General features: G+C 40.1%; 1 protein-coding gene across 4 annotated transcripts in view; it reads left to right on the forward strand.

Moving 5' to 3' along the window:
- The window catches only part of Ap4e1 (adaptor related protein complex 4 subunit epsilon 1), a 66483-nt gene extending 53452 nt beyond the window's left edge, over positions 1-13031 (forward strand). For 3 of the 4 annotated variants that reach the window (XM_063283751.1, XM_039104990.2, XM_063283752.1), the window contains 5 exons: positions 3803-4061; positions 4893-5429; positions 6934-7124; positions 8327-8484; positions 10084-13031. In XM_063283751.1, coding sequence (XP_063139821.1) covers positions 3803-4061; positions 4893-5429; positions 6934-7124; positions 8327-8484; positions 10084-10244 — 1306 coding nt within the window. In that variant the 3' untranslated portion in view covers positions 10245-13031. The remainder of the gene's footprint in view (positions 1-3802; positions 4062-4892; positions 5430-6933; positions 7125-8326; positions 8485-10083) is intronic. The other variant, NM_001191742.1, reaches the window with a different exon arrangement.
- The last annotated feature ends 314 nt before the right edge of the window (positions 13032-13345 follow it).

Consider the following 13345-nt stretch of genomic DNA (forward strand, 5'->3'; position numbering starts at 1 on the left):
TCTGAGACGAGCTTTGCCTGACTGAGGCTGCCAACAACTTGGTCTAAATGGAGCAGCCTAGTACATGCTTTCGTTAAAGAAAAAACACCCTAAACTAAAACTGAATCCTAAATTTGAGCACACTTGTATATGAGAGAAATCTTTTGGTGTAAGTAGGTGGTGTAGCCACTTCGGTTGTTCATGCATCTCCTAGAGATCATCACAGTGCTTCCGAGCACCCCAGGGATCCTCAGGATCGTCCCAGTGGTTCTTGTGACCATTCATAAATCTACCTGTGTCAAGATGACTTGGTTTCTTCTGAGAGGCGGTACATTAGATAACTAGACTTGTCTGTTAAAACTGCTTAGAAAAACAGTTTGATAACCTGCAGTGGCTATATTTAAATATCAGTGAGCCTGTGAAGAGTTTCAGTAGAGGAATTGTTTAGATCAGGTTGGCCTGTGGGCATATATCTGTGGAGATTTTCTTGACTGTTGATTAACATAGGAGAGTCCAGCCTATTGAATGCAGCACCATTTCTTGGTCAGAGAAAGTGGGTGAGAGCAGAAGGGAGCAGTCAGCAAAGGGGAATTTGTTTCCCTGTGGACTCTGACTGTGGTTAATCAGCTGTCTCAAGTACCTACCTCTGCAATTATGGACAGTAACTTGGAATTGTATGCCAAGTAAAATATTGCCTTTTATAAGCTGCTTTTGGTCAGAATATTTTCTCATAGCGATAGAAATGCAATTGGAACAGTACCTGAAAGGGATGAAGATATTTCTAACTTCTCCCTAAAACCATGGGGAAAGAAAACAATCCACATTCTCTTTATTAGAGTCATTTTTCATTCAGCCGTTCACTGCTTAATAGCATTACCTCTTTACTAAGTATGAAGTAAAATCACATATAAAACCAGATGGCCGTGATCACAGCAGATCTGTCTAAGGCTGGCAGGGTGGGTCAGCAGGTAAAGGTGTCAAATGAACTGAAGTCAATCCTGAAAACCACAGGGTGGAAACAGAGTCCTGACCTCCACACATGCTGTGGCATATGTATACATGCACAGTAAATAAATACATGTAATTTTTTTAAAAAAATGTAAGTCTGTAAATATTTTTGAGTCTTTAATTTCCCTATTTTATAGCCTAAATCTAAGTGTTATTTTGAACTATGACAATTCAGTAAGCTAAGATGTTTAAAATGGGTAAAGGACACATAGTCTTAAAAATGTTTACTTTTTACTTTTAAGTTGTTGGTAGTTCTTCACAAACACCAGGTTTACTAAAACATGTCTGGCAATGGAGGTATGTAAGGTATTCAGTGGGATGATAAACATGTGCATTGTGAAATAGTTACATTTGAGTTAATTAACAGATATATAGGTTTTTACATAAGAGCAAGAGAGATGATTTTTGGCTGTTTCAGTCAGTACTGATTCCTGCATTAGTTACTGTGAACTTGTGGACTCATAGCTGTAACTTTGGTGATGTTATATAAATCCATATTCTATTTAAATTTTTAAAGGTTTTGTGTATGGATGATTTTTCTGCATGTATGTCCTTATACTGTGTACATGCCTGGTACCTGCAAAGGCCAGAGAAGATATTGGATCCTCTGGAACTGGAGTTAACAGATGGTTGTAACCTACCACTTGGGTGCTAAGAATCAAAGGTCTGAGGAAGGAGGATGAGGATGTTCAGCCATGATGAGGGCATGGGAGAAGGACCACACTGGAAAGGTGAAGGAGGGAGAGACAGCCGATGTAGCTATAGGGGGAGAGGGGCCCAGGAGGGCTGCCCAGCAGGGTCCAGGGCAGCAGAGGTGAAATGCAGGTTTAGTAAGTATTAATATTGGAAGGGAGTGTGTGCTAGCTGTGTGGAATTAAGAGAATGGCCCAGCCATTGGTCTGTTTAAGGTATTTAAAATGCAAGACTGTGGATGTGTCTTCCTTTTGGGGATCCAGAGCATTGGGGCAGCAGCGAGAATCAGAGCAGATTAACAAATTACTGCTTCAGACAAATCTGGATGTCCTGGAACAGTAGCCAGTGGTCTTACCGACGAAGCTACCATGCTAGCCCCTGAGTTCATAATCTTAATTTAACCCTCGGTAATGTTTTGTCTTTATTTTGTTTGTTTGTTTGCTTGTTTTGCCTGGATGTCTTCTCTAAAGTTTTTTGGGCTGGGCACCTGCCTTCTAACTAATATTTTTTTATTATTATTAATTATTTATTTACATTCCAAATGTTGCCCTCCTTCCTGGTCCCCCCTCCATGAGTTCTTCACCCTACCCTCTCTCCCCTTTGCTTCTGAGAGGGTGTTCCACCTACACCCACCTCACCCTCCTAGCATCCACCTTCCCTGGGGCATCAAATTTCTACAGGATTAAGTGCATCTTTTCCCACTGAGGCCAGACAAGGTGGTCCTCTGTTACATGTATAGCAGGGGCAACAGACCAGCCCATGTATGCTCTTTGGCTGGTGGCTTAGTCTCTGGGAGCTCCGAGTTAGCTAATATTGTTATTCTTCCTCAGGTGTTGCAATCCCCTTCAGTTCCTTCAGTCCTTCCCCTAACTCTCCCTTAGGGGTCCCACAACCTGAGTCCAATGGTTGGCTGTAAGTACTCAGCTACTAAAAAGTTTTTGGGGCAGATGACATGGCTCAGTGGCTTAAGACACTTGGTACCATGCCTGATGACCTGAGTTTACCCATGTGATTGATACCTGCCTTGTGTGCATGTCCAAGCACATATACAAAATATATAAGTAAATGTAATTAAAGAGAAAATTCTGGGGCATTGAGATGGCTTAGCAGGTAAAGGTACCTGTGTCTAGGCCATCTGGTATAAGGAAAGAACTGGCTCCTACAGGCTCTCCTCTGGCCTCCAAATATGGGTTGTGGCACTTAAATAAAACACACAACAAACGAACAAATAAATATGAATAAGAAAATTACAAAGGAGAGTTTCTAGGCCTCTTTTCCAGACCAATTTTTATATCATTTTTATAAACATTAAACATGTAATTAGTGGTCTCATTAATAAAACATTTTCAGGGCTGGAGAGGTGGCTCAGTGGTTAAGAGCTCTGACTGCTCTTCCAGAGGTCCTGAGTTCAAATCCCAGCAACCACATGGTGGCTCACAACCATCTGTAATGGATTCTGATGACCTCTTCTGGTGTGTCTGAAGACAGCTACAGTGTACTTATATAGAATAAATAAATAAATGTTAACAAATTTATGTATTACTGCATATTTGAATGTTTTGCTTTTAGTGGATTTAAAATGAATTTGTGCCTATGAATTACTATTTATGAATCAAGGTTTGATCTCATTGTGTGACTAAGATCTTTTATCTTGGGTCATCAGAAATAAATAAAGGTCAAGGTATCTTTGAAAGTAGAGGAGAGGTTTCAGTCTAGAGCCATTTTTGTCTTTTGTAACTTACTCAAGTAATTCAATGAAATGAAATGATCTGAAAATCTGGAGAGCTGGTGCATTGTTTTACCAATGCACCATAACATTGGTAAACATAAATTTAAAAGTCTAGGTTTCCCTCTGGCCTGTTGACTGAACATGAAAGCTGGTCTTTTTGTTTGGTTGGTTTTGGTTTTTGAGACAGGGTTTCTCTGTGTGCCCAGGCTATCCTAGAACTCACTGTGTGGACCAGACTGGCCTTGAACTCGGAGCGCTGGAATCAAAAGTGTGCACTACTACAGCCCAGCGCGAAAGCTGGGTTTTGTGTAATGTGTTTTAAAGAAAAGAAAAGCATCAAGGCTCTAAGTACTCAGCCTCATTTAAACTGACTTGCTCTCTCAATCTCCCTAGGGCAGGTAGCCTGAAGATGGACGGCATAAAGAAATTATGGGGTAAAGAAGGTTATCTCCCCAAGAAGGAGAGTGGAGCTGCTGATAAACTGGAAGCCGCACATGCTCCTGCAGAGAGTGCAATGATGGAGAATGTAGACCAAGCCATGACTAGGAAGGACCAAGCTCAAGGCCACACCCCTTCTACAGAGGAGAAAGAAAAGCAGCTGTTGGCATCATCGCTGTTTGTTGGGCTAGGACCAGAAAATACGATCAATTTGGTAAGTTGTCTGTTGCATTCCTGTAAGAATCCCTGTGCCCTCTGCTGGAACCAAGAACTGGATTTCATCGATGCATGGTGGGAAATGCCTTCCATAGCTCCCACAGCATCATCTTCCAGCCCTAGGGCTACCACTAACATGGTAGCATACCATGAGGGGACATGCCCAGTCCCCTTGAGTAAGTGTTTCTCGCAAGTCCAGTCGGCTAGAGGAAGGCCCAGGACCCACATAAATCAACAAGAATGACCAAAGTAGATGGGAGAGTTCTGTGAGGGCACGGTGCTTGGTTGGAGATTGTCAGTAATAGTGGCTTATCTGTGTGCATTGTCCTCCCAGACCGTTCTTCAGTGAGATTAGTGGTAGCAAATTTGGCAAGCATCACCAGCTGAGGAATTCTTCCCATCTTGTTTCCTGGTCAGCTTCTGACATTTAGATTTTGAAGTTAAATCAGTTTTTCTTTTCTGCTTACTAGCATGGACCACGAAAACACAATTACTAGATTATTAAAACCTCTTTGAAGTCATGGGTAACTCGGGATTCTATAAAATACAGCTCTGGAAACAAAAGCAGCTGGATTGTCTAATCCTGTGATGTACTATTTAGAAACTAAACATTTTTTAAAACTATTACAACTGAGTTTTGACCTTACTTCTTTTTCTAAGTTTATGTTTTTAAATCAAAAGTAAGATTTAGCTGATAGCTTTAGGTTACATGGTTGTCAGAATTGTGGGGTTTACACCTTTTCGTCTGAGTTTTACTAATCATTGCTTTGCAGCTCTCGGTGTTAATATACTGTTCATTTAAAAATATTATTATATTTTGTCTTTGCAGTTGGGAAAAGCAGATGTTGTGTCTTACAAGTTCAGGAGGAAGTCAAAACCCAAGGTAGCCCAAAGTGACAAGATGCCCAGCGCTCATGCCGCTCCCTCCTCCACCCTTAGCCCTGTGTCCGATGTGGCTGGGGGGGATGAGGACAGTCTGAGCGCTGCGGATAGAGGAGACGGGGAGCTTGGTTCAGAGCTGTTGGGTTCTGAGTCTGTCTTGGAGCTGCCCTCAGTTGAAAACCTCTCGAGTGTCAGCTTGCCCGTGTCTTCTTTGTTTGCGGGTAACGACATGGAAGTATTTCATCCCCCTTCATCCTCTGCAACTTCAGCCGTCAAGGAAGTCAGTTTGGCTGCTCTGTTGGAAGAAACTCCTGAATGCAGGCGTTCAGCTCTCGTGGAAATCTGTAGTAATGAAACTGTGGCTGTGTCTTCTTACAAAGTCTGGAAGGATGAGTGTTTATTGCTGGTGTGCTCAGTCACTAGTAAGACTGATTCAGAGTTCACAGATGCTCAATTAGAAATTTTTCCTTTGGAAAATTTCAAGGTAAGACAATTATAAGATATTGTTTCTGCCTTAAGTAAATAATGATTACTTAGTGCTTCTGCTTTCGGCTCCAGTGCCTTATGAGTTTGTTCTAAATCCTCCTTTCTTCCTTAAAAAACAGGACTCAGGATACATTGCTCTAAAGAAACAAAGGAAGCCCAATAATATTGTATTTGCAAAGGCCATAGATATTATATAAAGTGAGTGTCTATACTGCATAATACAGGTTGTAGGTGGCACATGGGCAGTCCTTTAAACCCATACTCAGGAGAAGAGGCAGGAAAACCTCTGTAGGTCCAGGCTAGCCTAGGATACATAGTGCATTGACATTGAATACATACATTGAATCTCACTTCTATGCCCTACTGTTGAAAACAAGGGTATTAGTACTGTGCTCCTGAAAGGAGTTAACTGGTTGATCCTGCAGGATGCTTGTAGCATTAAATCCACACCCTGTGCTCTTGGTGTTTTCAGGTTTTATTCTGTGATATTCTCTCTCTCTCTCTCTCTCTCTCTCTCTCTCTCTCTCTCTCTCCATGCACTCTCCAAGTGCTGTATTCACTCTTGTCATCTTCACTGAGGACATTTCAGGTTATTTAACAGAACCAATAGAGCATTGAAAAAGAATATTAAGGATAAACACACAATTTCCCTTCTTTCTCTCCCTGATTCTGTATTCTGTACTGAGTACTCTGGGGAGGGTGACGGCAACTTCTGAAAGTTCATTTGTCTGCAGTGTCCTTTTCTTCTGTGAGCTACAGTGCGATGAATGAGATATTATTGACCAGGGCAGGAATTCTTCAGTTCTTCAATACATATGTGTAGCAGATTTATTTGCAGAACTTTAAAAAACAAACAAGAAGTCTGTCGACATTGTACCTGTAGAGTTGAGTAGGGGCAGAGAGTGAGAATGGAGGCAGCTGTATGATGGTTTTAAATCCTCTAGCATAAGAGTCAGGTGCCGGGGGCTGGAGACATGGCTCAGCGGTTAAGAGCACTGACTGCTCTTCCAGAGGTCCTGAGTTCAAATCCCAGCAACCACATGGTGGCTGACAACCATATATAATGGGATCTGATGCCATTTTCTGGTGTGTCTCAAGACAGTGTTTAGTGGACTTACATACATAAAATAAAAAAAATAATTAAAAAAAAAAAAAGGGTCAGGTGCTAGGAGCTAGGAAGAATGCTTGCCTAGTACACACAGACACCGGCTTCAGTTCCCCAGCACTGTGAGTAAAGGAGTTCTGGTGCCAGATTAGAGTTTAGTGATCTTAACTAAAGATTTTTTTTTACAGTTTTAGCTGTAATACTAATCTGTTATATAATTTTGACCTATACAGTATTATTTATGTCTTAGTAAATTTTCGTTAGTGGTTTTCATAATGAGGTCTGTTAACTTCCCACATCCATGTGCTTTAGTGCTTTATCTCTTAAGTAGAAGGCTGTTATCCACATAACAGTCTGTTGATGCGTTCTTCAATAGTTTTCTTACTTTCATTTATAGATCATTGAGCAGCCTGGATGTCCTTCACCTGTGATGGAAGCAGAAAGCACCAAATCCTTCCAATATGGCGTGCAGATGGAAAGCCCTTGTGTAGAGGGGACTCTCTCTGGTTTTATAAAGTATCAAATGATGGATACACATCCTGTTCAACTGGAATTTTCCATGAACTTATCACTACTAGATTTTATTAGGTAAATATTCTCTAATTTTTGTTAGAAAATATTTTGTTTGTTATTCATCCATTGTTCCCCCTCCCTTTTTTTTTCTTGTAGAGACACATGCTAGCTATTAGGGAGTATAAGAATTACATATTAAACAGTCTTGGGCTGGAGAGATGACCTTGTTGGCTAAGAAGGCTTTCAGAGGACTGGAGTTTGGTTCCTACCACCAGATCTGGTGGCTCACAACTGCTCATAACTCCAGCTCTAGAGGACCCAGCACCACTGTGGCCTCTGTGGGACACATACTCACACATAGACACCCACTACATATACATGAATCAGTCATTTTAACACCTTGTATTCTTACAAGCCAGGCATGGTAGCTCATGCTTATAATCCCCGTAGACATGAGGCTGAGGCAGGAGGATTGCCATCTGTTCAAACATTTCTAGACTACAAAGTGAGTTGTAGGTCAGCCTTGGCTACAAAGTAAGTCTCAACTCTTTCCCACTCTTATTTTATAATTTGAGGATGCACAATGTATATGCAACATAGTTTTGTGCATAGTAATCAGTTCTTCTGGATCTTTAAATGTAGGTTTTTTTTAAAACTATGCAATCAATGCTTACTTATCAGAAATTCAAATGTTGTGAAAATATAACTAGAATATAAAAGTTGCCTATAATCCACCCCTAGGTATTTCTGACATTATACAACATATAACTATTTCATCGTGTGTGTGTGTGTGTGTGTGTGTGTGCGCACGCGCGCGCGCACATATACACACACACGCAGAGTCTTAGGCCCTTTGGTGAATTTATTGAAAGTTCTTTATATTCATTCTCTTGTGCATGGCTTTAACAGAAATTTCATTATTCCCCAAATACAGAGTATACATGATAGAATAGTTTATATTTGAGAATTTATGCAGTTATCTGTTAAATTCCTGCTGGAGTAATTAATATCTTTTTTTGAAAAAGACAAAATTGGATGGGTTATTAAAAGGAGAGGTGCAGTTTAAATCTTTTGTTGTCAGTAACATCATCACATTGGAAGATAACACTCACCGTTCTAATCATGTCTGGTTGAAAAGCACAAATCTCTTGGGACCCAGGTTTACAATCTACAATGTATATGTATTATACATGTAATCTATATTCATGTGAGTCATGTGTTTGCTCAGCATCACTGTACTCTTAATGACATAGACTAATTGTTAAAATTTTTTTCAGGCCATTAAAGATCTCAACTGAAGACTTTGGCAAACTCTGGTTGTCTTTTGCAAATGATGTGAAGCAAAATATAAAAATATCAGAGCCTCGAGTTGCACTGGCTTCTGTCCTGACAGAGCTGCAGCAGAAACTCAGACTTTGCGTGGTTGACGTCATAGGTGTGTAGAATTATGAAAAGGCACACTGTAAATGTGGACTTTTCTTCTGAGTGTCATACTTCTTAGAGCTTCTTGTCACGAGTGTCTTCAAATGAGTGTGTTTTCAGACTGCATTAAGGAGTATTTGATTGAACAGTTCACAGTAACATATATTACTAACTATCAGTTAGCCTTGCTTTTCTTCTAATGCTTTAAACCTTTCTCCATTTGTGTAGAGTAGGCTTCAAATCCAGTCAGAAAGTGGTTGATTACTCTCAAAATAGCCACGTCTCTGTTGCATGTACTGATATTTTATACCCAAGAACAGCATTCTTTATCTTTGCAAGATACCTCTATTTTAGATTTTTAAGAAAATTAATCATATCTTTTAGTTTGCTTATAAAGCAGTAGATTTCTATATGGTTTTTTTTTTTCTGTATCCTGAATTTTGGTTGACTTTGGCCATTTTGACTGGGATAGAATAAAATCTCAAAGTAGTTTAATTTGCATATTAAAGTAGTTTAATTTACATAGTAAATAATTTGTATTAAATTCAAGTTTATTTGTTCAAGTGTATTTCATATTTTCTTCTCTATCAGATTTAGGGTACCAGGTCTTGTGCTGAAATCCTTGATGCATTTAGAATTGAGAGTTGTGCTAGGTTTGTGGTGAGGTTTATTCTTTTACTCGCAGCTGTCCATTTTGACCAGCGCCACCTTTTAAACATGCTGTATTTTTTCCAGTGTGTATTTTTGGCTTCTTTATCAGAGAACTGTAGGAAAACGGGCTTCTTTCTGGGCCCTCCACTCTACTGTATTGAGGTGTCTGTCTGTATGGCATGCTGTTGGTTAGAGTGGGGTGCTGGTGTCACGTTGTTGGGGTTAATCTATGGTTTTAGATTTAGTACTTCTTTTAGGAAATCGGATGCATCTGTGTTGGTGAATATCATTTAGAATTGTGATGTGGGGGCTGGAGAGATGGCTCAGCAGTTAAGAGCACTGACTGCTCTTCCAGAGGTCCTGAGTTCAATTCCCAGCAACCACATGGTGGCTCCCAACCATCTGTAATGGGATCTGATGCCCCCTTCTGGTGTGTCTGAAGACAGCTGCAGTGTACTCATATAAATAGAATTGTGATGTGCCCTTGATGGGTTGTTCCCTTAGTGGATATAAAGTGACCCTTATATCACTTCTGACCAGTTATCATGCTATTACTGAGTGTTACCCTGCACATACATTATTATCATATAACATATTATTACTGTAGTATACTGTTAGCTTGCAACTAAGCACTTGAGGCACTTCTACTTTTTGATGATACGAACAGTGCTGCCGTGTACATGTGTGTTAAAATACCTGTCGCCATTCTTACTCTCATCTGGGATTCAAGGCATTCACCCCCACTCCAGCACCTTTTCAGGGTTTTTGTTTTTTTTTTTTAATATAGAAAATAGTCTTCCAAACAAATGTGACATGCTTTCTCTAAAGTGCCTGTGTGGCACTTCTCTGGTGATTGGTGACAAATACCTTTTCACGCGAGAATGGCACATTTGTAGATATCCGTGGAGGATGGTCTGTTGGAGGTCATTTAAATTTAATTTCCCTTTCTGTTCTGTTGCAGGCAGTGAAGGTCTGCTGGCCTGTAAGCTGCTTCCGTCCACCCCCTGTATCCTGCACTGCCGAGTACACGCTGACGTGGTAGCCCTGTGGTTCCGATCCTCTAGCTCTGTTCTTTCAGACTGTTTATCTTGTCACTGTCAGAAAGTGATGCAGACATCCTAGCAAAGTTCTGTTAAGTTTTACTTTTTTCACATAAATGGTTTACATTTACAACCTTACCAAAGTAAAAAGCACTCGTGGTACTTCTCATGGGAATGGGGATTTGTCAGGTTTGGGTTATGTGTTTTCTTCTTGATTCCTGCTAAGAATGATCCCCAAGAAACTATGTCATTAATTTTTTTACTCAGGATTGTACAGTGTGTTTGGGTCCCCCTCCCCCAAAATGACCTAAACTAATGTTATAAAATGCTAATTATTTTATGTCACTTAATGTGGAGGAACTGAAAATATTTATTTTGTTATAAGTGTTTTATAGCAGGTTTATTCTAGCATTCACTGATTTCTAATAAGGCTGAATCTTGGTTCTCTGCTTCGATGTAGAGGACACAGAGACTGATCATCACCTGAATCACACTTGGCTTTGGAGTACAGAACTTGTTGTAAGGATAGTCTGTGCTCCCAGTTCTGTTTTGCTCAGGTCAGGGTTAAACTGAGGTGGCCTAACATGTACTAACCATTGTACAAGACCATGAGCATGCTGGGTATGGGGCAAACACAATCTGTGTTTTTTTACTTTTTAACTTGTTATACTTAATTTTAAGTAATTTGATCATAAAGTATATCTGTTTCCTATTAGATCCTTTTTGTAGTTAAAATTTTTGACCATAGAATAAATGGCCAATTGATTTTTTTTTCTGGTCCTTATATCTACTAATATTAAGTGGTTGTTACTGAGTAGTGACTTTGTAAATATATCCTACAAATACTTCAGCAAAATATATCATGTTTCATGTTATATTTATGCTTATAGGCCCTCTGTTAGTAGAAGAAGAGATTATGCCTTGTATGTGTGATGGGCCAAAATCTTGAAATTGTATATTAACTGAAATAGTATTTTATAAAGACTAATAATGGTGCTGTGGGAAATATTTATTTTACCCTTTTTGGTACTTCATCATTGAAACTATTCAGGTAATACAACTTAAGTTATTATGTTAACCATTCTAGTTCCCAGGACTGGTTATCACCTGGGCCAGGCACTCTGGTTTTACATTATCTCACCAATACTTGCTGTAAAGATGCTAAGGTGGAAGAGAGGAGGAAGAGGAGGGAAAGGAGGAAGAAGAGGGGGAGGAGGGGGAGGAGGAGGTGGTGGTGGTGGAGGTGGTGGTGGTGCATACCTTTAATCCCAGCACTAGGCAGAGGCAAGCGGATCTCTTGATTTTGAGGCCAGCCTGGTCTATAGAGCAACTTTTCCGGACAGCCAGGGCTACACAGAGAAACCCTGTGTTGAAAAATTAAAAGAGGGGGGGAAAGATGCTAAGAAGAGTCTACTGAGCTGTCATCCATAGTTAGAACAAGACAAAAAGTAGTATTTTATAAGTTAACTCTTGGGTTATGCATTTGTAAATGTAGCATTTCGTTAACTTCTCTCTTGAATACAAGCAGTTAAGCCTGGTTAGAAGAGCAGGAGGCTGGAATTTCCTGTAGTTGGTTTCTCCCCTCAGTAGAAGACCAGATGCATTATCAGCCTCTGCTCTGTCATGGTAGAGGGGTCCTGAAGCAGCCGCTTCATTAGCTTCCTCTTTATTGTTGCATTCGCAGCCTTCCCTGCTCCTTGCCCTTAACAAGCAGTACAGCATGTAGTGTAGATGGGCTCCTTTCTGTGTGCATTCTTCCAGGCGTTTCTGTGGTCACTGGGTTGGTCGGTTGTGGAGCAGGGGGAGTAAGGTCTGTAAGATCAAAGTGACGGCTGTCCCGAGGATCATGGTTGTTTGCTTTGCTGCTGCTCTGTCACAAGGGATGTTCATGAGAGCAGCAGTATTGTCGTGGGACGAATTGGCCTGTCTAGCAGTGCATGTGTAAACGGTAGGTTTGGGGTTGAGACGTGACTTTAGATCTGCCAAAGAGAGCATAGTGTCACTTTTGTTCTTTCTGAACTCACTAAATAAAATGTAGAGTAACAGGGTTTCTGCAAAAATGATTATTAGAATGTTTACAATGTTTATGATTTTAATAAACTAATAATAATAGAAAAGAGTAGATATTTAAAACTTTGGACCAGTACATAGTCTATCTAAACTCACTGAATTCTGAATCAGGCATCATCAATCTTTTTGACCACAAAATAGGGAGAATTTTAGGTCTAGTCTTTATTTTATCATCAACCAATGGGGCTGACGTGTCAGGGAAGAGTGACTGCGTGCTCTGTGCCAAGTACCTTTACCAAGGATGAATGACTGCAGAGCAAGGCTGGGCACAAATAAAGGAAGACAGAAAGAGCATGAGAGCAATGGAAAGAAGAGGTGGCCAGGCTCCCCAAGAATCGTCCCCAGGAGGTCAGCAGAAGAGCTAGTGCTCAGGGTGGGAGGAGCCTGTCTTGGTCCTACTGAAGAATCTGTCGGAGGGGCTGAGCGGTTTCTGGGGCTCCTGTGCCAAGTCTGCCCAGCACAGCAAATGCTCTGCAGGTGAGAATTAGCTAATACGTGTCTAAGCTCGTCCAAATTGATTGTATAAAAGTACAGTATTTTATTTTCACTTTACCATAGGTTCTTTATTTTCTATGGATAAACATGATCTTTGTCCCATGGTAAACTATGAGAAGTGCACTGAAGCTATTCATGTGTCTTTAAGCTGTTTTCCTATGTCAGAATTTTAGGAGAGAACAACAATGCAAGTGAATAGCAACTTAATAAATGATGCAATTTTTCTTTGTTTTGGCATTGAACTGTGTAAATTGAAAATTTTTTAATTGAATGTATAATAAAAACATCTGTCCTTTTTTGGGTATATACGTTCTTTATAATTTAAGTAGATGAGAATTATTTAATCCATATATAGATATGTTTCTAAATATATAAGTACAACTCGCTCAGTCTGTGTGTTACTTGTATGTATGTTTTTGCATGTGTGTTATATGTACATGTTTGTGTGGCTGTGTATGTATAATCATGTAAATGTTCATGTTTCAGAGGCCAGAGATCAACAACAGGTTTCTTCCTCACTATCTTGTTAGTTTTTCGCTCTTAAAAATATGGCTTATTGGTACATATGTGCTTGATGCTAGCAGAGGTCAGAAGAGGCATCGGTTCCCCAGGCCTGGA

This window comes from Rattus norvegicus, chromosome 3, assembly GCF_036323735.1.
Source record: "Rattus norvegicus strain BN/NHsdMcwi chromosome 3, GRCr8, whole genome shotgun sequence".
Lineage (NCBI taxonomy): Eukaryota > Metazoa > Chordata > Mammalia > Rodentia > Muridae > Rattus > Rattus norvegicus.